The sequence below is a fragment of the Aythya fuligula genome, chromosome 2 (genome assembly GCF_009819795.1).
Source record: "Aythya fuligula isolate bAytFul2 chromosome 2, bAytFul2.pri, whole genome shotgun sequence".
Taxonomy (NCBI): Eukaryota; Metazoa; Chordata; class Aves; order Anseriformes; family Anatidae; genus Aythya; species Aythya fuligula.
This window is the reverse complement of record NC_045560.1, coordinates 65,272,422-65,298,337: the sequence shown is the minus strand read 5'-3', so window position 1 is coordinate 65,298,337 and position 25,916 is coordinate 65,272,422. Positions and strand designations below refer to the sequence as shown.

The 25,916-nt window shown below is 47.4% G+C and overlaps 2 protein-coding genes across 2 annotated transcripts; one reads left to right on the top strand and one right to left on the bottom strand.

Annotated features, from left to right (window-relative positions):
- Positions 1 to 6,133: 6,133 nt before the first annotated feature.
- Positions 6,134 to 8,042, top strand: LOC116486878 (C-C chemokine receptor type 8-like). The gene is made up of 2 exons (XM_032183405.1): positions 6,134 to 6,187; positions 6,966 to 8,042. Exons 1-2 carry the CDS (start codon positions 6,134 to 6,136, stop codon positions 8,040 to 8,042), a joined length of 1,131 nt encoding a protein of 376 aa, XP_032039296.1.
- Positions 8,043 to 16,096: 8,054 nt separating this feature from the next.
- CCR8 (C-C motif chemokine receptor 8) lies at positions 16,097 to 17,167 on the bottom strand. Its single transcript, XM_032181077.1, has one exon. It carries the CDS (start codon positions 17,165 to 17,167, stop codon positions 16,097 to 16,099), a length of 1,071 nt encoding a protein of 356 aa, XP_032036968.1.
- Positions 17,168 to 25,916: the final 8,749 nt, after the last annotated feature.

Below are 25,916 nucleotides of genomic sequence, written 5' to 3'. Positions count from 1 at the left end.
AGTCAGCGCCACAGGCAGGAGTGACGCGACGGGCGCGCCCCCGCCGCGGGCCAATCCCAGCCAAGGCGAGGGGCGCGCGGCCCGCCAAGTGCGGCTGCGCGGCCGCTAAACTCTAGCGTACCGGGGGCGCGCTTGCCGTGACACGTGACCTGCATGGGCGGGTGCGCGCCTTGCGGCCCCGCCTTCGTGCGAAAATATGAAAAGCAGGGGGCGTGTGTTTAAGTCAGTGGCTGGAATGTGGTTTGGGCCCCATTTCCTGGACCTAACAACCCTTTTGGTAAAGAAGTTCTTCCTAACATCCAACCTAAAACTCCCCTGGTGCAACTCTAGCCCATTCCCCTTCGTCCTGTCACCGGGCACGTGGGAGAACAGACCAACCCCCACCTTGCTACAGCCTCCTTTAAGGTACCTGTGGAGTGCAATAAGGTCGCCCCTGAGCCTCCTTTTCTCCAGGCTGAACAAGCCCAGCTCCCTCAGCTGCTCCTTGTAGGACTTGTTCTCCAGACCCCTCACCAGCTTCGTCGACCCAAATCCAGCCTTTCCTCGAACTCCCCCAGGGATAGTGATGCCACCACCTCCCCGGGCAACCCGATCCAATGCCTGACTTCTCTTCCTGAGATGAAATTCCTCCCCATTTTTAATCTAACACCCCCTCCCCCCCCCGCAGCAAAATATTTGGCCCGGCAGGCTTTGCAAGGCACAGGCACAGGAAAATTGAGCAATTACGAAGTGTTGCTTTCATTTCTTCCCCCCCCCCTTCCCCCCCCCCCCCCCCCCCCGCTCCCTCCTGCTGGATGTCCTGTTCTGGTAGCACCTGAAGACACCATCATCCTCCCACCACTGGAACACCCAAGCAGTGGGACACCAACATGAGCCTCAGCTCTTGGGAGCCAAAGGCTTTCAAGAAGTTGAGAAGCTGAAGGTGGCTGCAGAGCCAGCTGATCCTTTTCCACTAAGCAGGAGGAGACATGGCCAAAGGCTGTTGGCTTTCAGCCTGCAGCCCCCTGTGTATTGCCAGCTGATCACGGTGGTGGGCCCCAGGGTGGTTCCAGCTGTGCAGCTCTGAATGTCTCTTGGATGAACCTGGGAGTCCCATGCCAACATGCAGCCCCATAGCCTGCCCTGTGGAGGCTCCAAATGGCTCCCAGCTGTCCTGAATCATCAAAAGACCCTCAAAGGCTCAGGAGATGCCCCTAGGTGGCTCACAGGTGGTGCGAAGCTCAACCTTCATGCTCCTCTTTAGCTGCCAGACCTCTCCAGCTCCACTTTCCCAATCCTATGAATTCCTGGCTTCCTCTTGACACATCCTGACTCCTTTTCTCTCGTGCATGCTGCTGCAAAAGGCCTGGTGACAAAGTGCAGCCCTTCCTGCTGTACTGGAGTGTTGATGGGTGGCCTGGGGAAAAGAAGCAGAAAAGCAATGGAAGTGTTGAGAGAATGAGAAATGTTTCTTTAGCGTGGGGTTGTAAGTGATATAGTGCAAAGTTTCAGGCTGGAAAAGTGGTCAGGGGCAGGAATACTAGTGCTGGACAAAATTTACATAGTAAATAAATTCAGAGAGAACCTCTTTTCCACATTGCCCTGTTGTGGTCTTTTTGGAGGAGTACCAGATTGGAGTGAAAGAAAGCTATGTTCAGCTACTAACTTATGGCATCCTGAACTTGTTATGGGATCACATGTATCATGCCTAATTAATCAACAGATATATAAGGAGGATGGCTTGGAGATATGCATTGTTTTGAAAAGATCCTTTGGGTGATTTCCTTTGGTGTCTTTCTGTTGTGCTGAGCTTGTATCATCAGGGCACTTACAGGGATGTCTTGTTCTTAGGAATTAGTTCATACTTTCATCACAGCTGTTTGCACCTGGCTTGGCTTTTACTTTGAAGACACAATAAATATACAATACATAACAATACAACAATAATACAACACACCAACACAACTCAATACAACAACAACATAATATGTTTAACTGATCACTTACAGGATTGAGCTTAACAATTCTGATAAGGCTGACAAACCCGAATGATGTATTTGAAATGTTTTTGTGTGGAGCTGAGGGCAGTGTGTCTGGCTTCTCTTACTCCCTGTCCATGGGTGTAGCCACAAAGGATATCTGTGTTGCCTCCTGATGCAAACAAGAGACTGCAGTTGTAGTGGCCAAATAGGTCACATCCCAAGAAAGAGCTTTTCCAGGCTGAAACCCTGGCAGTAACCACAATCTCCCATTCCCTGACTTGCTGTGGAGCTGGAAGAGTTTTGCTCCCTTAAATAAATTTCATGATGAACAAGGATGTGAACCAGCACTACTGGTCACACATATCTCTGCAATGATGATTTCTGTGCCTTGCCTGTGAAGAAAACTTCTTCACTGAAAGGGTTGTGAGGCACTGGAACAGGCTGCCCAGGGAAGTGGTGGAGTCACCATCCCTGGAAGTCTTCAAAAGACGTTTAGATGTAGAGCTTAGGGAAATGGTTTAGTGGGGACTGTTAGCGTTAGGTCAGAGGTTGGGCTCGATGATCTTGAGGTCTCTTCCAACCTAGAAAATTCTGTGATTCTGTGAAAAACCCAGCAGAGGGAGCCTTGTTCCTTCATGTCACTGCCCTGCAGAGATGCAAGACCACTCTGTTTGGTGGCTTTCCAGCCACTGGTGGGAGACATTTATCCTTCCTCATTACAAAGGTCAGAAGCAGAAATTACCTGCATGGTCCAGGTCTGGACTGCTCCCTGCTCAGGAGTGTCTGCAGCTGGGGGTACCCAGGCCCCACTGGCTTAAGCTACAGGATGGCTCTGCCAGCACCCATGGGCCTTCCTGCCCCAGGACCCTGCATCACGGTGCTGTCATGGCCCCAGACTTCCCCGGTTTCAGAATTTCCGATGTTAGACAGGAACTGGAAGGTGAAGTGCTGTTGATCCTGCTGCAGGACAGGAGTGTCCCTGCAGAGCTAGGTACTGCTTTGAGGCAAGTGGGAGAGGAGACCCCCAGCAAGATCATCTCTAGTACCAGCATGCCTGCAAAACCACCTCCTGCCAGAGCCCTCGGGACTGGGACTGAGGAGTGGACATCTCTCCTCTGTGGTGGGTCTGTGTGGCTTTTTGATGAGCGTCACCCTGGGGTGACACAGATGTAGTTGGTCTGGCCATGGCCAGGGAGATGGACCATGACATGTGTCTGGATCTCTGTGCACGCCATGCTATGAGGGCTGCAGTACTCCTGACCAGGAGACCGCTTCACACCAAGGAGCCAGTGACACAGACAGCAGTGGCCCTTTGTGGACTCACGGTGTGGCCCCAGCTCATAGTAACAGAGGAGCATGTGGGCAGCTCCCACTTGGTACCACTGATTACACCAACCATATGGCCTTGCCTTTGTCAAAAAGTGCAGCAAGAAGATTCTATGAGAAAATCCTTTCTGTTTGCTGGTAGAAATGATGAATAGAGATGTTTTCTTGCAAGCAAGTCACGTAACAGCTTGAATGATGACAGATGGGATCTGTGCAGTGTGTTGTGGAAAAATACATCTAGTGTCCATCTAATGCTGAACACATGCAGGGTTCCCGAAACTGAAAGGGAAATACAATTTATTTGCTACCTATATTCTTCTTTTTATTCTGCCTTATTAAAACAGCTCTTTTATTAAGCCATTTGTTGCCTTGACCTTTCTTACTGAGATCCAGAAAGAGCCCTGCCCCATCTTTCTTGCCCCTGTCACCCTAATGCTGAATATTTGTTATTATGGTCAGGATTCGGAGAAAAATACCATTATAGAAGAGGGCTAGTGAATAACTGAGCACTGGCACAGGCTGCTGAGAGAGGTTATAGAGTCTCCTCCTTGGAGATCTTCAAAAGCCTCCTCAATGTGGTTTGTGGCAACCCACATGAGGTATCCTTGTTTGAGGAGTGGGGTTGGACCAGGTGACTTCCAGAGGACCCTTCCAAACTCAAAAATCCTGATTCTGTGATTCCTTGAAATTAGAGAGGAGGAAAATCTCAAATGGGTGCTGCACACAGGCATGGGGGCTGGGTTACTCAGGTGACCCCACAGTGAGCAGGGAAGCTGAGAAGGATACACCCCAGTGCCCACATCTGAGGATGTTGACAGATGATCAGAGAAGCACAGCACTGACATGGAAGTAGATGCTGTGAGGAAGGGGAGGATAAATGTGGCTGCCTTGCAGTGAGCATGGACAGAGACTTGAGGAGGCCACACAGGCTGATGCTGAACAAACCACAGCCCCTACAGATTCCTGTTGGTAGATGCTCAGCCGTGGCTGTGTCCTTTCCTTCTACCCATCCCTGTGCTCACCAGCACATGCTGCTGGTGATAAAGCATTTGGAGATCAAGATTTCTGCTGCAGCTCTTTTCTGAGCACTGATTTCCATTACCCCCTCGCTCCCCTTCATTCCCCACCACCTCACTCCACCTGTGCACCACAGAGTGGGCACGAGCAGCAGCATTTCAGCAGCTCTACTCCAAAAGATTTGCGAAACTCTTCCCATGAGCCCCAAGCAGGGGATTATGTACAGACTTTTTTGCTGATGCTGCCAAAGTTGTGGTTTCAAGTTAAGAAAGCTTTTTCAGGCTCTTGAGGGAGGAGATGAGAACTCACCATCAAAGGCCCCCTGTCTGCATGACCTGGGGTCTCTGAGCAGCTTGTTTTCCACACTGGGACAGGTTCCTGCAGGACAGCCAGCACCTGCCTCAGTTCAAACACCACAGAAAACCTGCTCCTGTGTTGCCCAGACTCAATGAGATGCATCCCCTGAGCAAGACATATAGTGTGAGTACCTGAGTTGTCACCTTTAGTCCCAGCTCCTGCCTGTGAATTTCTCTTTTCTCCTGCACTGAGTTACCTGTGCACTTCGCAGTTCCACTGAAGTCTCAGTTCTTCTAGGAGCTGCTTATTTCTTGTGGTTGGGCAGTCTGCCATCTACATTTAGGAGATGAGATGTACAGAGCTGCCTGAGCAGCCAAATTCATGTAGTTGGTTGTCACCCCTTTTCATACATTGCACAATTCTTGGGTACCTTCTGTATTACCATCACTGATGGATGTGTTAAACCTGAAAATGAGTAATATAGATAACACTTCAACACTACCAGTCACTCCTATGAGAAATGTTCTGTCTTCAGCTATTACAAGAGTTAATACCCAGGAGACCTTGGCTGTCATATACCTACAGCTTGACTCACATGCAATACTTCCATCTAATGTGACATTGCCCACCCTGGCTATCAACAGGCAGCAGTGAAATATTTGCAGATTTTCTAGGTGCTTGTGCTCAGAGATTTATCACTTTAGTTTCTTGTGGGTGATACAATTGTTCACACCAACATTGCACTGACAACCATGATCTGAACCATTAGATCAGCTGCAAAGCACATCAGACTTCCATGGCACATCCCAACAAGCCGTGTTGGGTCAGGATGGGTCCCCAGCAGATATCTTGCAGAGTTGGTGGAAATCCAATCTTGTTCAGGGCTTTACTGAATTGCTGGTCTCTGAGAGCATCCTGCAGAATGGGTGTTTTGAGAAGGAAGTGTGATATGATCATTTCACTTGACTATTTCTCTGGTGGGTGCAGGGTGGGCAGAGGGCCCTTCCAAGGAAAACCATCCAGGCAAACATGGTGTCCTTCACCATCGTTGACTAACAGCAGTGCCAGGCAATCTCCAATAGACATCTTCACCAAAAGTTCTTGGTGTGCAGGAGCAGCAGTGCTGCTTCTCCTCTCATGATGAAGTGGGGCTGTGGCACAGGAGCTGCTGGTGAGATGGGGCACCTCACCTATGCGTGGAACAAATTGCAGATCTCTTACCATTGACGTTCCTATTCCTGTGAAATGGCAGAGTGATCATCCAGGAGATAAGTTAAATATTTCCGTTTCGGTATGTGTAAACTAAAGACATAGAACTCATTGGCTTGTGGTTTTACACACCTTAATGTAACATTTGTCACACAGAGGAAGAGGCAGTTTGAGACTGCTGGCTGTTAGGGTATAGACCTTGCCAGTGGCTTGGTGTTGAAAGCAAAGTACTGCCAGTATATATGTATGAAGATATATTCACCTCTCAGATTTCTTTTACATAAAACAAAATTTCCTGGCATTCTTTCACGCAGTGTTGGATTATGGATGACAGCCTGGGGAGCCTGCTGTCCGGTGGAGACCTGGAGGACTTGCTGGTGAGTTGCTCCCTGGCTGCTGCCCTGCAAGCTGAGCCCTGGGGCACACCTGAGGGGCCCAGGTTTGTGACTGGGATGTGTGGGGCTTTGCTACTGGGAGAGACCATGCTGGTGGGGACAGTGAGGGTGTGGTCACAGTTCCCAGAAAGCAGCGTGTGTGAAAGCATCTCCCACTGAGCAGGCTGCATGTGTCAGGGCTGACTGTCCCCTGGGGCAGGGCTGGCCCTAGGAGTGTCCAGGGGGGTCCCTGTGCTGGGGATGTGCCCTCACCGCTCTTGCTGCACTGGGCTGGCCATGGTAGTTGTGGCTGTGGGGGCTTTGAAGCCATCGGCACCCATCCATCCCCATTAGCCATGCAAAGGCCTTAACAAAATACAGAATTGAGCCCCAAAACCTCTACTGGGGGCTCTCAGCACCCTGGCTGTGCCCATTTGGTTGCTGGTTTGGTGATGCTTCCTGGGTGTCTCACACCACCTGCTCAGTGGCATGGGGCAGGCATAGGGCTGGGCACCCCCAAGGAGCTGTGGGGGGATGCTGGTACCCCCCCCCCGCCCAGGCTTACCACAGCATTTCTGCCCTTGCCCCTCTGGTGCAAGAGCCTCACCCCTGCAGGGCAGGACTGGCCACATACGTTCCTTCCTCTTTTTCATTCTCTGACCTGGCCAAGGCACACCTGATTTTTCCTTGTGCATGTGGTGTGAGATGAACTCTGCCAAGTATATTTACTAAGAGCGTAATTTGGGATTATGGCCTCATGAGCTTCAATGTCCTTGAACAGGTGGATTATCAATCAACAGTTAACTCCTCTGCATCCTATGATGACATCTTCCTCTACTCTGAACTGAACATTGACTGTGAACTTGAAACTATTCCAGCATTTGCACAGATTTTTTTTCCAGTGCTGTACACTGTGTTGTTTGTGACCGGCCTTGTGGGAAATGCTTTGGTCATTTGGGTCCTAATGGCCTTCAAGAAAGTCAGGGCCATGACAGACATCTATCTGCTGAACCTTGCCATCTCTGACCTCCTCTTTGTCTTCTCTCTCCCCTTCTTGGTTCAGTACTCCCTGGTGAGCCAGTGGACTTTTGGTAATGCCCTGTGTAAAATTGTCAGCTCAGCTTACTTCATTGGTTTCTACAGCAGCTCCTTCTTCATAACCATCATGAGCATTGACAGGTACTTGGCCATTGTGCGGTCTGTGTATGCTCTGCGGGTGCGCACGTCCGCCCATGGGGTCATCGCAAGCCTGGCCCTTTGGGCAGTCGCCATTTTAGCATCAGCGCCAGACCTCATTTTCTTCCAGGAAATGGATGACAGCAACAGGACTGTGTGCCTGCCTCACTATCCTGGTAGTGACAACAGCTGGAAGATTTTCAGTAATTTTGAAGTCAATGTCCTGGGGTGGCTGATCCCGGTGGGCATCCTCATTTTCTGCTATCACAACATCTTGAAAAACCTGCAACGGTGTCACACTCGCAACAAGTACAAAGCAATGAAGCTGGTTTTCATTGTCGTCACGGTGTTCTTCCTTTTCTGGACCCCCGTCAATGTCGTGCTCTTCCTGGACTCCATGAGGAGCATGCACATCATCGACAACTGCCAGGCAAGCCAAAGGCTTGACCTAGCCCTGGAGCTGGCTGAGGCGCTCTCCTTCGTCCACTGCTGCCTCAACCCCATCATCTACGCCTTTGTGGGTGAGAAGTTCAACAAGTATCTCTGCGAGGCTTTTGGCAAATACGCACGTTTTCTCTTGACCTGCAACAACTACAGTGTGTTCCACAGGCACAAACCGGACAGGCAGTCCTCTGTGCACATGGGGTCCTCGCAGTCATCTTTTGTTGGTAGTGTCTTGTAGAGCTGCAAGACAAAAGCTCCCATACTTCATGCATGACCTGAAGTTGAGAAGTCCTCCCGGTGATTCAGTTAATAAGTCTTCTTGTTGCCTTAGTGTAGGAGGTTTAGGTGCAGTGGCCCATTACCAAAGTGTGACTAGGAAATCACGCAATCCTAGAGCAAGCTGCAGTGCACCTTGCTCCATTATATGCTGTAATACCATTCTGAGCGGATGCCTGCATGGATGCAATTCTTCTGAAATACTTCTCTGTTGTTAGGAAATGTGAATGAGAGCTTCATACACTGAAATTAATCTGACAGTGATGTAGTTTTTGTGGTTTTCATGTTGCTTTGGGAAGTGGGTTTCAGCATAATGCTAGAGAAAGCCAGATATGGACTGTTTTCATACTCTGTGATGCCATTTTAGGTCTTACTGGATGGTGGATCATCCTTATCTGTGAGATGTCTACCTATCCTCAGTGTTCTTTTCTACCTAACTGTTCTTTAAGGCTCCTTTCAACCCCAAACATTCTGTGATCTTCCCAGTGCTAAAGAGGCAGTCTTACAGCTCAAAGTTGAAATATGTTGAGTAATCTGCCTTTTTCCTCCTGAAAAAGTTTCCTAGATCTAGCAGCAGTGTCCTCATCTATTCAGATTTTTGCTGTGCTGTGCATAGGTGGAGGCATTAGACAAAGACTCTGCCTTTCTAACAGAGACCATTAACCTGTCAGAGGTGGGATGCTGATAAAGCAATACATGCATGCAGCCATATATATGTGTGTGTATATATATATATATATGTATATATATTTGTACTTCTGAGAGTCTGTCCCTGAAATGCAGAGAGACATAATGGATGGAAAGACAGTTGAGACATGCACATGAGAGTAATGTATAACTTTCCCTGCCATTTTCCCTTTTTATTAACAGAATGTAATACTCCTTTTCAGGAAAATCTTTCTACCACTTGGCTGCCTCTTTCTAGGACGAAAGTATCTCCAGGAGTAAGGGTGACATGCCTTGAGGTGAAGTGGGTGCAGAGCACACACCCAAACTCACAGCCACCTTCTAGATGAGATGTAATTTGGTTAGCATACTCTCACCATGTTTATCACCATGCGCCTTCCCTGCCACTCCTCTAAGAGAGAGGTTGAGTTCCTCTAATTTGGAAAACATTACAGACATACCATGAATATACAGGAAGACACAGTGGGTGGTTAAGATCAGCCTCTTGCACGGAAGCCTGTAAAGAGAGTAACATTGTGTATATGCACATTTCCTCCAGGAACAGAGCTTTTATCCACTTCACTCCTTTGTATTCTGCATTTTACAAACACCACCAATGAATCAAAAGAATATATATATATATATATATTAGGTTTAAGTTTGAACATGAAGATCTATTACTTTGTGTCTGTTTTAAGATTACACACTGAAGCCAGAATGGGAGAACACCTGACTATTTAATGTGCTACCGTCATTGTGACTTCCCTTTAACCTGTGTCATCTCATCAAAAAGAAAGATAATGATCGGGATGCAAAGCTAAGTATCAGACGTGAGTGGGACCAATATTAAAATTGTGGTAGGCACCTTTTAAGCAAAGGTGTGACCATAAATAAAGTCTGTGCAGAATGGCCCAGCCCTTGGCAGTTGGGTGCTTTTCTTGGGACAAGCAGCTGTTGGGACAGATGCCTACAATTTGGCATCATCCTCAAGCTGCCTTGACTTAGGGCTCCAAATTGAGCAGATGCAGATAGATGCTTCCTGCTCTCCTGTGCTCCCAGTGCCCCACAAACAACAGCAGGGCAGAAGACACTCCACAGCTTGTCCCATCAGAAAAAAAAGAGGAGCTCTGAGACCTGTAGGTGACATGGGGCAGGTCCTGCTGGCTGCACAGCCTCCGGATGTGGGTCTCACCTCCTCCCCCTTCTCAGCAAGGCAGCAGCAACAGTTTGAAGCATCTGGGCTGCAAGGAGGTGCTGAGGTTGGCCCAGCTCAGGCTCCTGATGCAGCTGCTGCAGAGGAGGAAGGCAGCAGCCCCAGGCAGGAAATCCTTCATGCTGCAGAAAAGACCTCCTGCCTCCTCAGGAGAAGGCTTTGAAAATGGGACTGAGGCAGCAGCAAAAGGAAGATGCCCTTTAAATGCTACTGAGAACTAGGAAAGTGAAAGGCTTTGAAAAAAAGTCCCTTTTCTCATGTTCAACTTTATTTCAAAATGCATAAAATATGAAAATACGCACTTGAACTTTTCTGTTGTAAGACTGTGCTGAAGAACATGTCTATTAAAACAGCAGAACAGTGAAAACAGTGGGAAAAATTGTCATGTCTCACACAGAATCACAGAATTGTCTAGGTTGGAAGAGACCTCCAAGATCACATAGTTCAACCTCTGACCTAATACTATCAAGTTATCCACTAAAACATATCACTAAGCTCTACATCTAAGTGTCTTTTAAAGACCTCCAGGGATGGTGACTCCACCACTTCCCTGGGCAGCCCATTCCAATGCCTAATAACCCTCTCAGTAAAGAAGTTCTTCCTAATATCCAACCTAAACCTCCCCTGGTGCAACTCTAGCCCATTCCCCCTCGTCCTGTTGCCAGGCACGTGGGAGAATAGACCAACCCCCACCTTTCTACAGCCTTCTTTACTGTACTTATAAAGAGTGATAAGGCCGCCCCTGAGCCTCCTTTTCTCCATGCTGAACAAGCCCAGCTCCCTCAGCCGCTCCTCACAAGACTTGTTCTCCAGACCCCTCACCAGCTTTGTTGTCCTTCTCTGGACTCTCTCAAGCACCTTGATGTCTTTCTTGTAGCGAGGGGTCCAAAACTGAACACAGTACTCGAGGTGCGGCCTCACCTGAGCTGAGTACAGAGGGACAATCCCTTCCCAAGCCCTGCTGGCCACACTGCTTCTTATACAAGCCAGGATGCTGTTGGCCTTCTTGGCCACCTGAGCACACTGCTGGCTCATATTCAGCTATCAACCATCACTCCCAGGTCCTTCTCTGCCAGGCAGCTTTCCAACCACTCATCTCCCAGCCTGTAGCTCTGCTTGGGGTTGTAGTACCCCAGGTGCAGGACCTGGCACTTGGCCTTGTTGAACTTCATGCAGTCTCGGGTATAACAAACTGAGGAGACCTGGCCATGGGGAGGGGGGGGATGGGGGGGGCAAACAGAGGGAGGGAGCAGAGGAGCAGAAACCCAAAGGTTTCCTCACAGCATGCATCCTTCCAAGGCTGAGGATAAGGAGCTGTATGCATGCAATGAGACACTGAGCCAGCGAAGCATTCCCTTTTCAAAACACCAAGAGTTTTGGTGAGAGCTGATCCTATAATACTTGTCATCTGCCAGCTCCCCCACACAGCGTAACATCTTCCCAACTCAGTTGCTAGTGTCCTCAAGCATTACACCTCAATTGTCATCAGAAATTAAAATTTTAAATACAGCAAAATGAGCCCACTTATGCTAGACTGTGACACACGCAGCTAGGGAGGATGCTTTCCAAGAGGAGCAAAGTGAACCAGCTCACCCAACCAGATGAGGACAGGTTGTTGGAGGAAGCAAAGGTATTTTGGATGCTTGAGTTCTTTCAGCACTCATGTGTCTCACTTGAGATTATTCTTAACTCCCTTTACCATTAATGCAGTAACAGGAACTAGAGATTTCTTGAGTCCCTGTGGTACGTTTTTGTCACAGGATGACACAAATGACTGAGAGTAACCCAAATGAATTCTGCACAGATCAAAAAGTTCACTGTCACGTTAGAGTATAACCCACAATTACAGCACATCCCAGAACCAAGAAAATCTGAACACTCCCCCACCACACACACCCCTGACCCTGTTGTCCTCTTCTGATGTGCTCCTGTTCTGCAGCAGAGCCTCACTGTAGGCTGTGCACATCTTTTTTTGGTGACCTTGCCTAACCTACACCTCCACACACCCTTTTCAGGACTCTGTGGAGTAATACAACTGCTCAGTTTGTATTTTTGACTGTTACTGGAAAATGCTCTCTGGGAGTACAGCCTAAGTACTGATCACGAATATTGCTGAGCTTCAGAAAATGCCTGATGTGGTCCAGGAGAGGTAGGAATGATTTTCTGTAAAGCTTAGAGACACATCCTTCAGAAAAAAAAAAAATATATATATATATATGTGTGTGTGTGTGTGTGTGTGTTGTTCTTCATCTAAATGTCTTGGATCCCCGTTAGGCCACAGGTTAACTTGCCGCTCTTGAAAAGTCTTCTTCTAAAAGGAAATTCTCCATCCTGCATTTGCACGAGTAAGGGGTTGCTCCATGTTACCAAACTTGCTGGCCATTCAGTCTGACTGCAAACTTGAAATGACAGTGCAAAGAAGGTGCATTGACCTAATTTTGCAGAAAAATGGAAAAATGCAAAAATGTTAGGGTTTCTTCAGATCACTTTTGCATTTACTGTCTCAGTGTGCAAAGGGGAAGGGGAAAAGTGGAAATGGAGGGCATGTGTTCAACAAGCCAGGAAGCTCCCCTGTGACTGCAGGGATGTTTTTTTCCAATCCATGCTGCAGTCTCTGCAGATGCCCATTCTCTGACCTCACTCTTCTCTGGGTATCACAGAGGTGATGCGGGGGAGCTGCTCTGGAGGGTTGGCAGGGTGGGAGCATAGGCAGTGAGAAGGGATGAAATAACTTGCATTTCCTGTTATTCTGCAGTCTTGAGGGTACTCCTGTTTTCCTGCAGTGAACTGGTGATGGAAATTAAATGACTGTGCCAGCTACTGGGGGAAGAGCTGTGGGGGTAACCACTGCAGTGCAAGGAAGATTTTTGTCTGCATGTCAGTAGTGCAGAATCCTCTGTTGCTTCACTTCTGGAGGAAGCAAGCCATTGTACTGGGTCTGGCTGGAATGTTAACTTTCCCGGCAGCAGCCCATTCAGTGCCGTGCTCTGTACTTGTAGCTGGAACAGCAGTGTTATCACACCAGTGTTGTGTCTACTGCTGAGCAGCAGTGGAACAGCATTGGGCCTTTCTCTAACCCTCCTAGGGGGTGGGCAAAAAAGTGAGGAGAGAAACATCACTAGGGCAGCTGACCTAAACCAATCAAAGGGATATTCCATACCATGTGGTGTCACACTCAGCAATAAAAGGTGGAAACAGGAAGAAGAGGGGAGGGGTGGGCTCTTGTTGAGAAGACGTCAGTCCTCCTCTCAAACACCGGCTGCGTGCGTTGAGGCCTTGCTTCAAGGACGTGGTCAATCATCGCTCATTTGTGGGAAGTAGAGAGTAATTTCTTTCCTCTGCACTTCCATATAGCTTTCATTTATTTTGTTTGTTTGTTTTCCTCCCTTTTTCCCCTTTCCCTTTTATTTCCCCTTAGTTAAATTGTTTAGTTCATGGTAGTCTTTATTTAATTATTATAATTATTTCCCTTTAATTAAATTATCCTTATCTCAACCCGTGAGTTGTTCTTTGCTTTACTTCTCCCCCTCCTCATCTAAAGGAGGGGGAGTGAGAGAGCGGTTGTGGGGTTTAGCTGCCCAGCACGGTAAAACCACCATAGCCATGAAATCCTACAGTATTGTACAGACACCAACATGTACACCACTGTGGGGATGCAGAACTTGTTTCCATCTCCTGTGCTTCCAACAAGGTGCAATCTAGGGGGCTCATGCTGCAAAGTTTCAGGGGTGAGAAATTGTTTATGCTGTCCTTCTGCCCACCACCCTTTGTCTTTAACCTTAATATCTGTGAATCCTGTTCTTGGGCACATACAAAGAAAAAAGCCTGGTTGACCATGAGTGGTGAGGCACCTGAATGGCAGGAGCTGCACTGCAGGAGTGACATCAAGGAATCAGTTAAACGTTTTCCTTTATTCACAGTCTTTGGTTTATGATTTGTGGAATGTGTCATGGCCCACATGAAAGAACATTTGTTTTTTTCACATGCAGTGTTACCAGACTGTTCTTGGAAAAAAAAAAAATGTATCTTGCAGATTGCAAATACTAACATGCATTAAAATAATAAACCCTATCTGAAAAAGATCAGTGGCTGAACAGAATTGTCTTTTGTGTTTTGTTGGTTCTTTTCCAGGAATTAACCCCAGTATGTGTGGGGATACTGCAAGGGTAGGCTCTTACAGTGAATTAAATTGCTAGAAAAAAAGATAATAAGATAATCTGCTCTCAGCCTCTTTTTCCCAGGGAGAGGGGGAAGAGGGAGGGAGAGAGGAGGTAGAGAAGAGGCAGCTGGAGGGATAGTCAGTTGTGTAAAACTGCTTGGGATAGAAGAAAAAAGCATAGGCTGAAAGAATCAGTGACAGGACAAGGAAGTTCCTCAGGTTCTGGGATTGTGCAATTACACTGCATACAGTATCTTTATTATAAAACTCCAAATAGGGTCATACCTTGAAGGGAGAAATAGACCAGGGCCAAAAACTTCAGAACATTGCATTTATCTATCAATATTTGTGTGCGTGTATATATACATATACGTATATACATACATATTCACACACACACACATTTAATATATATATACACATATATATGTGATTATATTTTATATGTACACATGTATATGTATATGCATGGTTAACCATTCACATATATATCATTCATTTGCAGTTACCAAGCTCAAACAGCAGAAGGGAATGTCTCAAGAAGCTCATACTAGTGCATCACTTGTTTAAAGTGTTCAGAAAGCCTGTCTGGGTTTTAGGCAACTCTGAAGTGTCTGGCCACTCACACCAGTCTGTGTCATCTGGTTTAGATACCACCTGAGTTACAGGCTCTTGGTGTATTTCCCTATTTGTCTTCTCTCCATCCTGTTGCAGGCTTTCAGCAGAACAACCACCCCTCAGCTCATGGGTCAGGGCTGTGCTGAAAGCAACCACCTCCTTGGACACCTCCAGCACATCTCCAGGAAGTTTTTACATATGACCTTTACCAATCTCTCAGCTTACATTCGGTGTTTTCCACTCTTCGGTCTCTTTTTCCTAGTAACTATTTCTCCACTCATACCCAGGGCACTCATTCATTTCCATCAGGGTTTTTTTCTTAAGACTCCCACAGTGTCATTTCTCAGCTGTGACTTTTAAACCCTTCCAGCCCAGTAGCTGCAGGTCCTGGTAGCAAAGAACTTAGGCAGATAGGGAGGCAGGGTCATACCTAGATACTCTTCCATCTTCATGTTAACAAAACCCAGGCATAAAGTTAATTTCTTTGTTGCTTGACTAACTGATTGTTTACTAAACTCTTTCTGGGCTGGGAATGTTGTTTAGATATCAGGTAGAAGCCAGACCCTGGAGTGATTCTTTAAATGTGGGGACTGTTTCCCTCCCAAAAGCATGTTCCCCCTCCCGTGTTGAGTCCAGTCCCCACTGACAGAGAAAATCCACTCTGTTTTAATTCCCTGTGCCATTACTGTTGTCTATTCACATAATTAGTGTGCAAACCACTTTCCTTGGAGGGGAGTTAGTTGTTTTAATGGACACATCTGGCATCTTTCCTACATACAGACGATACAGCCAGCTCTGAGAGCAGTTCAGGACTAACTGCCTCCCCCAGGGGAGCAGCTCACTCAGGAGCTATGAATAATTAAATAAGCAATCCAGAAATAAGTATTACGCCTTTGTTTTGTTAACATCAGAAGTATTTAGGTGTAACCTTGACACCCTGTCTGCAAAGACAGACTGCCTCCTCCTTGTACTTTGATGCACAATTTCATGATTTTATTAGAGATATTTGAGGACCATGCATCCTGTGCTGGAGGCACTGGGTGCACCTTTCTGTACTACTAGGGCAGTGATGAGTCTGCTGGCAAATTTGGCCTCCTTTTCACAAAGAAGGTAGAGAAGTATTTCAGAAGAATTGCATCCATGCAGGCATCCGCTCAGAATGGTATTACAGCATATAATGGAGCAAGGTGCACTGCAGCTTGCTCTAGGATTGCGTGATTTCCTAGTCACACTTTGGTAATGGGCCACTGCACCTAAACCTCCTACACTAAGGCAACAAGAAGACTTATTAACTGAATCACCGGGAGGACTTCTCAACTTCAGGTCATGCATGAAGTATGGGAGCTTTTGTCTTGCAGCTCTACAAGACACTACCAACAAAAGATGACTGCGAGGACCCCATGTGCACAGAGGACTGCCTGTCCGGTTTGTGCCTGTGGAACACACTGTAGTTGTTGCAGGTCAAGAGAAAACGTGCGTATTTGCCAAAAGCCTCGCAGAGATACTTGTTGAACTTCTCACCCACAAAGGCGTAGATGATGGGGTTGAGGCAGCAGTGGACGAAGGAGAGCGCCTCAGCCAGCTCCAGGGCTAGGTCAAGCCTTTGGCTTGCCTGGCAGTTGTCGATGATGTGCATGCTCCTCATGGAGTCCAGGAAGAGCACGACATTGACGGGGGTCCAGAAAAGGAAGAACACCGTGACGACAATGAAAACCAGCTTCATTGCTTTGTACTTGTTGCGAGTGTGACACCGTTGCAGGTTTTTCAAGATGTTGTGATAGCAGAAAATGAGGATGCCCACCGGGATCAGCCACCCCAGGACATTGACTTCAAAATTACTGAAAATCTTCCAGCTGTTGTCGCTACCAGGATAGTGAGGCAGGCACACAGTCCTGTTGCTGTCATCCATTTCCTGGAAGAAAATGAGGTCTGGCGCTGATGCTAAAATGGCGACTGCCCAAAGGGCCAGGCTTGCGATGACCCCATGGGCGGACGTGCGCACCCGCAGAGCATACACAGACCGCACAATGGCCAAGTACCTGTCAATGCTCATGATGGTTATGAAGAAGGAGCTGCTGTAGAAACCAATGAAGTAAGCTGAGCTGACAATTTTACACAGGGCATTACCAAAAGTCCACTGGCTCACCAGGGAGTACTGAACCAAGAAGGGGAGAGAGAAGACAAAGAGGAGGTCAGAGATGGCAAGGTTCAGCAGATAGATGTCTGTCATGGCCCTGACTTTCTTGAAGGCCATTAGGACCCAAATGACCAAAGCATTTCCCACAAGGCCGGTCACAAACAACACAGTGTACAGCACTGGAAAAAACATAGATGTAAAGTATTTACTATGTTCTGTGGTGCAAGTGGAAGCCATTTCAGGATAGTAGTAGTCCTCATAATAATTTGAAGAGGAATTTGGTGCTGGTGACATGGCATCTGTTGTCCTGTGAAATGAGTTGTAGATATTATACAATGGAGAGGAGTTAAGAGTTGTTGAAAGGTAATCCATAGTGAGAGGAACCTATTCGGAATAAATAACTTAATCAGTTAATAAGCCTAAAAACAGTCTAATGTTAGTCTGAACTAAGCTTTTGCAAGAGGATATAATTTAGATACACAGAGATAAGGCCAGGCAAAAAAAGTACAACAATAGCAGCAAGCAAAAGCAGCTCACTGCTGCTTCCAGTGCCATACTGTCTCCCCATACAGGGGACGACATCATGAACTGCATGTACAGAAGGAAACCAACCGAACTTTCTGGCAGCTGACAGTCTCAGGATAATTCTTTTCTGTGCATTCTTTTACATTCACATAAACTTCCTATTCTGAAAATCATAGCATTGCTTTTCCTGCTTCCATGAAAACAAGGATGGAGAAATCTCGGGAAAAGAAGTTTCTCTCTCCTGCACATGCTTTGCAGCTGCAGAAAGCTAGAGCTGTGTGATTACCCTGACCGAAAGCCCCTGTGGAGCTAGTGCACATCCACAGCATGCAGCTGGGACAAACCACTGTGTCCAAGTCAGAGGATGAAAATGAGGAAGGAACATATGTGGCCAGTCCTGCCCTGCAGGGGTGAGGCTCTTGCACCAGAAGGGCAAGGGCAGAAATGCTGTGTTAAGCCTGGGCGGGGGGGGGGGGGTACCAGCATCCCCCCCAGCTCCTTGGGGGTGCCCAGCCCTATGCCTGCCCCATGCCACTGAGCAGGTGGTGTGAGACACCCAGGAAGCATCACCAAACCAGCAACCAAATGGGCACAGCCAGGGTGCTGAGAGCCCCCAGTAGAGGTTTTGGGGCTCAATTCTGTATTTTGTTAAGGCCTTTGCATGGCTAATGGGGATGGATGGGTGCCGATGGCTTCAAAGCCCCCACAGCCACAACTACCATGGCCAGCCCAGTGCAGCAAGAGCGGTGAGGGCACATCCCCAGCACAGGGACCCCCCTGGACACTCCTAGGGCCAGCCCTGCCCCAGGGGACAGTCAGCCCTGACACATGCAGCCTGCTCAGTGGGAGATGCTTTCACACACGCTGCTTTCTGGGAACTGTGACCACACCCTCACTGTCCCCACCAGCATGGTCTCTCCCAGTAGCAAAGCCCCACACATCCCAGTCACAAACCTGGGCCCCTCAGGTGTGCCCCAGGGCTCAGCTTGCAGGGCAGCAGCCAGGGAGCAACTCACCAGCAAGTCCTCCAGGTCTCCACCGGACAGCAGGCTCCCCAGGCTGTCACCTGCAGTCTCTGTGTAGGAAGAAATACCAAAATCAATGCCTCTGTAGATTATAGACACCTGAGACTTGAATATACACACTTATGTATACTTGAGTATACACACTTATGTTTCAATGCCAAGTCACTGACAAGGTCTTCACTCTAACAGCAGACAGTCAAAAATTGCCTCTTCCTTTATTCTTTACCTGTGTATTGCAATAAAGACCCATGCTGACCACAAGCCAATGAGGTTGGTTTCTTTAGATGATTGTCATACAAAACCAGCAACCTCAGCTTCAGCTTGAAACAGTGCTTTAGTCAGCAGAGGTAGAAACGTCATTGGAAGAGATCTGCAATTTTCCCCACACGTCTGCAAGGTGCCCATGTCTCTCAGCAGGTGCCCCTTTCTCAGTGGTAGCTCCAAATCACCAGGAAAGAGGAAGATATGCTGCTGCTCCTGGATTTGTGGAGGAGATGTACAGCCCTGTGTTTTGCAATTATTATTGCAAATGATCTTAATTTTCTTAGGAGGTATCAACCCCAAAGGAAAGTTCAGTCTGAGGGGTCACATCATTTGCCCTTGAGACACGTATCTAGTGGAATAGCTAGATACGTGGAATAGCTAGAACAGTATGGGAAAGTCTCAGAAACGCTCCTTTCTGGACACATTCCCCAGCCAGAAGTGCTGCTTTGCCTCCTTTTTGCTGTGATAATATCCATGTATGTCCAGAGATCAGAACTGGTAAAAAACATGAGAAAAATAAAAGAGATTTTAATGAGAGGCATTTATTTGTGTGACACACCTCTCTTGGCTGAAAGATGCTCCTGCAAAGGGATGTATCTTCATGACCACAGAAAACTCAGAATACCCCAGTAACTGGGTCTTGTCCAGGATAATCCTGTGTTATTTTCATCCTTTTGAAAGTGCTGCTTTAGTCTACCAGTAGTGAAACACAATGAAATCACTAATTATTCTGGGATGGTCGCCTTCCAAACAAGGACATAGGCAAAGCAGAGATGTTTAATGCCTTTTTCACCTTTGTCTTCAACACCGCTGATAGGCTTCAGGACCCAGAGCTCCATGAGCTGGAGGACTGTGACAGTGGAAATGATAAACTCTGAACAGACCCTGAACATCTGCAGGATTTGCTGCTCCACCTGGATCCATACAAGTCCATGGGTCTTAGTCATATGCACTTAGTCATATGGTCTGAATTTTTGGGTAGACCAGTGTGGTGCTAGGAGTTGGACTAGATGATCCTTATGGGTCCCTTCCAACTTGGGATATTCTAAGATTCTATGATTCTATGAGATCCAGAATAGATCACAACAGAAAAATAAATAAATAAATAAATAAAAAGGAAAAAAAAAAGTGACTTGAGCTATTCTGTCCAAATGTAAAAAAAAAAAAAAAAAAAAAAAAAAAAAAGAAGTTTGGGAAATAGAAGGTCTATTCTAAAATATCCTTGGTCTGAAGATGTCCATTGTAACTGTGAAATGCAGACTGGCACACATTTTTTTGTTAACATTTATATCAGAGCTATTCCTGGACATATGCTTTGCAGTTTGGCCAAAAAATGTTGGCCACAGCAAAGTTGTGATGAACCATGCCAGTTCTGATACACGACTTTTTACGTGACTTACTTTTTGCATAAATCTATGTTTCTGTTCACTCAGCTAAAATGCCAAAATGTACAGAGCTGCGTCACAGAAATCCCCATTCAGAGTAATGGTGTCATATTTTGGGTTTCAACAGACTCTGCTGACTCATGCATCTGCTGAGGTGTTGTCTGTAGCCAACGCCACTCTTATCTCAGAGCTGGCAGGACTTGCTGCCTGGGTACAATGTGCTTTTTGGCTATTTGGTACAGTCAGAGAGTGCTACTGTAACTCTGGCATGAACAGATGCATCAGACCCCATGCAGGACAAGACACCTCATTAAACGCTATTTTTCCTCACCATGCCCTGACATCCAGACACACTTCCCACTGACATTAATATACAGACATCACAAAGACATTTATTCACACATCTTTTCTTCAGCTGGCACTCTCCAAGGATGCTCAGTGTCTCTGTAATCCTCCATATGCTTTGGTTTGCAGAAGGTAAAACATGAGTTTTGAAAGAAAAGGGCACTCAGGCACCACAACCAGCTGAGGTCTTGATGTCACACCTGCTACTGTTTGCTGCCCAGTTATTCATTCCTGTACTTGAGGATACTGCAGGTACAGGAGGGCTTCTGAACAAGGCCAAGTGGTGCTCTTTCCTCTACAGAAAACAAACAAACAAACAAACAAAAGACAAAAACAGGCTGTTAACTGATGAAGAGCAGCAAGGATAATCATTCCCAAAGCCCTAGCCATTGCTTCAAGATAAAGGTGATCTTTCTAACAAATGTGAGCGTGGTGCCAAGGTGTGGTACTCACATGTGAAACAAACTGCAGGGGTGAAGCAAAGCCTGTGCTCTGGCTTTGCCAAAGAGAGGTGGCAAATTAAGAAACAGAGTGGAGCAGGGCAGGTCTCTGCTCACCTCTCCATTTCCTAACAGCACCCTCTCTAAGCCAGCACCAAGACCATCACGGCATGAATAGGCTTCTCTGAATTTCAAAGACATGACAGTCCTCTCTGAAGCATGGTGGCTGCCATGGAGGATCAGCCCCAGCCTCGCTCATTCCTGAAGCTGAACTTTGGTGCTGAGCTTACTGACTGACTGCTGTGAAGGCTGTTTCAGAAAAATGTGATCAATCATGATCTGAGGGGAAATGCCCATTTAGTACCAATCTCCCAAAACAGTATCCAGTCCATGTCAAAGGCTGAGCAGGTCTTGGCCGACCAGTGGATAGGGTTGTGGCAGTTTTCAAGAGGGGGATCCTTTCTGCATGGATCTGGGCAGCATTAGAAAAAATGTCTATGCATAACCCCCTGTTCAGGGCTTATGGGCAGAATTTCCTAGATCTTTTGGAGCAGAGCTGCTGAAATGATGCCTCTTGTGCCTGCTCTCTGGGCTCGCTGGTGCACAGTCCCTGGGGCGAGGAGGACAGGACCAAAGGGAAGCAAGGGGGCAATGGAAATCAGTGCTTGGCTCAGAAAAAAAGCTCCAGCAGAAACCTTGATCTCTGGTTGCAGATGAGAGAGCAGCATGTGCACAGGTGAGCACAGGGACAAGCAGAGGGAAAGGACACAGACATGGCTGAGCATCTACCAACAGGAATCTGTAGAGGCTGTGCTTCATTCAGCATCAGACTTCAGCTTAGCACCTGGCGAAGCAACAAGTCACAGACATCAGTAAGCATTTTCCAAGTCACTGGCACAAAGCAGTGCTTTTCTGCATGAAAGGTGATTGAGGAAACAGGCAACTCAACTGTGGAAGCAGGGAGAGAGCAGAGAGCAAGGCTGGGTGGCCTCCCTGGGTTTCTGTCCAAGGTAGCTGCATTCATTCCCCCCTTGCTCATAGCAGCTGCTTTCTCTGGGTTCTATGTAGCCCCATTGGTCCTCAGTGTCCACACCAGAGCCTGTCTCCAGAGGTGATGGGTACAAGGGCACCCATCAGCCTTCAGCTCTGCCTCACAGATGTCCTGAGCAACATGAGGAATGGAGAAAGGGGGGAAAGGAAGGCAGGACAGGGAAAGGAATTTTATCTTTGCAGTATTCTGAATGAGAAGTTGATGAATTGCAGCTGTGAACCTGTTCCTCCAACCTGGGTGAGCCCAGCAGAGAAGAGATGTGACTGCCCAGCTGATGGATCAACTGATCATTATTTTGGGTCTGTCAGTTTTGCAGCCAACACCCACAAGCAGCACAGCTTTGGCAATGCTCTTCACTGATGGGTATTACTCTGGTAAAACCTGAAGTTTGTGTCACATGTGTCACAGCAACTGTCCCAGGGATGAGGACACCTCTCCAGGAGGCGTGGCCAGGCCTCCATCACCTTCACAGGGCAGTAGCGCACTGTCCCCCCCCTCCGGCAGCTAGAGGCTAGTGATCAGCTCAGAAGCACAGCTACGGTCACCAAGGCATGAGCAAGAGTTTCACATCAATCTGTTTCAATGCTCTTATCCCCTTGGTGTCTGATGTGGGGATACATGTTCCTCTTCATGTCCAATTCCTGTTTGGGCCACACTCCTTCTGCTTGCAGAAAGTGTGCAAGCTTTGAGTGCAAGTGTGTCAGCTTTCTGTGGCTCTTCCCTTCAGGGAAATTTCTGCCTCTCCATCTTCGTAATGAAGAAGAATATCTGTGTCTCCTGCCGGTGGTTAGGAAGCCCCCAAGCCGAGCAGTCTCCTTGTGTCTGCAGGGCAGCGACATGGGGGAACCAGGCTCCCTCTGCTGGGCTCTCCTGCAGAGGCAAGGCACGGAAATCGTGTGTGAGGCGTGTGTGAAGTTCACTCCTCAGAGCAATGATTCAGAGGTGCTTTTACTGTGTCTTCAAAGTGGAAACCAAACATGTCATGGTTTAAAGTCAAATTTAGTTGGAGGAACAAAACACCCCTGGCAGTGCTTTTCACAGCCAAGGTCAAAACAGGGCTGTATCCATTTCTGTGAGACTTTGAACCATAATGCTATTTTATCACCAAGGTTTGGATGCTTGCAAGTTTGTATGGACATTTTTGTTCCCTTATGTTCAGAAAGTACTGTCCATGTAGACACTGTACTCTCCACAGTAGCCCTTTTTCTTCTTATTTACAAGGAATTAAATCCTCAAGGGCCATTGATGCAATGCCAAATCCTTGTTCCGGTGCTGCGGCACTGGGAGGAGGGTGTCAGTTCCCCTGGTTTCCCCAGGCAATGCCCAGGGCACCTCAGGGAAGCCCTGCCCTCAAGAGCTGAGACAGCCCCTTTCTCCAGAAAGCCACCACTGTCAGGCACCTTCCTGTGCCTTGTAGATGGAAGACAGTGTGCTCCAGCTAGCCCTTCCCAGGAAAATCTCTCTAGTTATGAGGGTTGCAATGTCTGTTTCTTCCCAGCTTTTTCCCCTAAATAAAAGTCTTTCCAGGAGCTTTCTCAGACTTTATCTCTGAGCTGTGTCTTGAGTGCCAGAGGGTGAACAGAGGTAGAAGATGGAAAACAGAGATATTTCTTCACGTTGCAATTGTCATTCAGGCTGTATTCATTCCACACATATTCATGTTACACTAGAAATATACACTATGATAATGATTAATGCTCTTAACTAGGGCTATCATTAACAGCAGAGTACAACAGAAGTCTTTTCTGTTTCCAAAGAAGATCTGTTGAGGATGTGTGTGAGTCAACCTGATTTGATGCCTTCCCATTAGAGCTTGTAGTGATTATCCCATTTGGCAAACTTCTTTTCTTCATGAAGGTGGTAGCCTACTCCTGGCTTGCTTGGCTTCACTTCAGTGCTGGGCAGTGTGGGAGGGAAAGGGCTGGCCACAGCCTTCAGAGAAACTCATCAGCATGGAGTTCCTGTCCCTAGCAACTGCTTCCACCCAGAGGCAAGCAGTGGCTGGAGTAATCTCTCCTGCTGTAATGTGAGCAGTCCTGACCCTATTTGCAAGGTTTTTTAATGCAAAGAGCAACATCGGAGATGCTGTCTCAGGTACCACTGACTAAGCCCCGGGAGCCAGTACCAGCCAGGATATTGCATCATCCATGCCTTTTCTGTAAGACTCATTTGCAGGAGGTGTAGGCTAGGCAGGATGCAGCCTTGCATAATGCCTGTGAGGAAAATCACAGAATCACAGAATGGTTTGGGTTGGAAATGACTTTAAAGACCATCTAATTCCACACCCCCTGCCATGGGCAGGGACACCTCCCACTAGACCAGGTTGTCCAAAGCCCCATCCAGAGTGGACTTGAAAACTGCTAGGCTTGGGGCATCCACAGCTTCTCTGGGCAACCTGTCCCAGTGCCTCACTACCCTCTGAGAATTTTATTTTTTTTTCCAAATATCTAATCTAAATCTACTCTCTTTTAGTGCAAAGCCATCACTCCTTGTCCTATTGCTACACTTCCTGAAAAAGAGTCCCTCTCCTGCAGGCCCCCTTTAGGTACTGGAAGGACACTATAAGGTCTCCTGAGAGCCTTCTCTTCTCCAGTCAGAACAACCCCCAATTCCTCAGCTTGTTTTCATAGGAAAGTTACTCAGCTCCTTGATCATCCTCATGGCCCTCCACTGGAATCTTTCTAATACTTCCATGTTTTTCTTGTGCTGGAGGCCCCAGAGCTGAATGCAGAGCTCTAGGTAGGGTCTCATGAGGACAGAGCAGAGGCAGAGAATCACCTCCCTCACCTTGCTGGCCACTCTTCTTTTGATGCAGCCCCTTATACAGTCTCTGGGCTGCAAGTGCACATTGTCAGCTCAGGTCAAGTTTCTTGTCAGCCAACACCCCCAGGTCCTTCTCCTCAAGGTTGCTCTCAATCCATTCTCTGCCCAGCCTGTGTTTGTGCTTGAATGTTGGAGACAGCTTTAGATTTTGGTTTCCTCTCAAGCCCAGTGCACTTTCTGCAGGGTACATGGATGGATTAGTGCTGCAGGGAGAACTTCAAACCATCACTGACATTGAAGAAGCTATAATTTGCCTTTCTGAATCTGGCAGTTCTCACAATGAGAACCTTTTCTTAATGCTGTATACCAGAAATTATCTTTTTGAAAGTTGAAAGTTTGTGATTTTGGCAGTCACACTGCTAAAAGAGAACTGCTATTTTCAGTGTGTGTGGAGAAACCAACCTTGAGTCTTTTGATGTTTTCCTGAAAGAAAAAAAAAATGCACAGTTTCCTACCTCTATTTATGAAGAAGGGGCATGTTGGGGCTGCTAGCACTTGCCAGAGAAAAAGGTCAGATTTGAAAATCCGCTACTTTGACCCTTTGCTATTCCCTAACCTTTAAACTTTATTTTCAGAAACTTAACCTTGCTGCTCTTTGCTAGCACCTAGATCTGGGTTCCCTGATTATTTCCATGTATGCTTGATCTGACCTACTTGGATGACATCACTTGCATAATTCAGTTGGCGCTGAGTTCAATCTGCATCATGTTTCTATACAATCATTGGAGATGTAACCCTAATTAAAACCCAGTTAGACAGGTGATATGAGAAAGAGGAGAGGAGAGAGAGGAGAGGAGAGGAGAGGAGAGGAGAGGAGAGGAGAGGAGAGGAGAGGAGAGGAGAGGAGAGGAGAGAGAGGAGAGGAGAGGAGAGAGGAGGAGAGGAGGAGGAGAGGAGAGGAGAGGAGAGGAGAGAGAGGAGAGGAGAGGAGAGGAGAGGAGAGGAAGGAAAAGGACAAACAAGAACAACAACAAAACCTCATGCAGTTGGCAGAAATAAGAGGATTAATTTATACAAGAGTGTTTGCCTGGTAGCTTGCTGCATCAGTCAGTGAGCAAACAGCTCAGACCGCCTGGAAGATGCTCTCCACCTCAAAACCCCATCCAGCTCTGGCAGTACAGGGGGTGCCTGGGACCAAGCTTGCATGGTCCCAGCCAACATGCTGAGCATCCTGTGTGTCTCCTC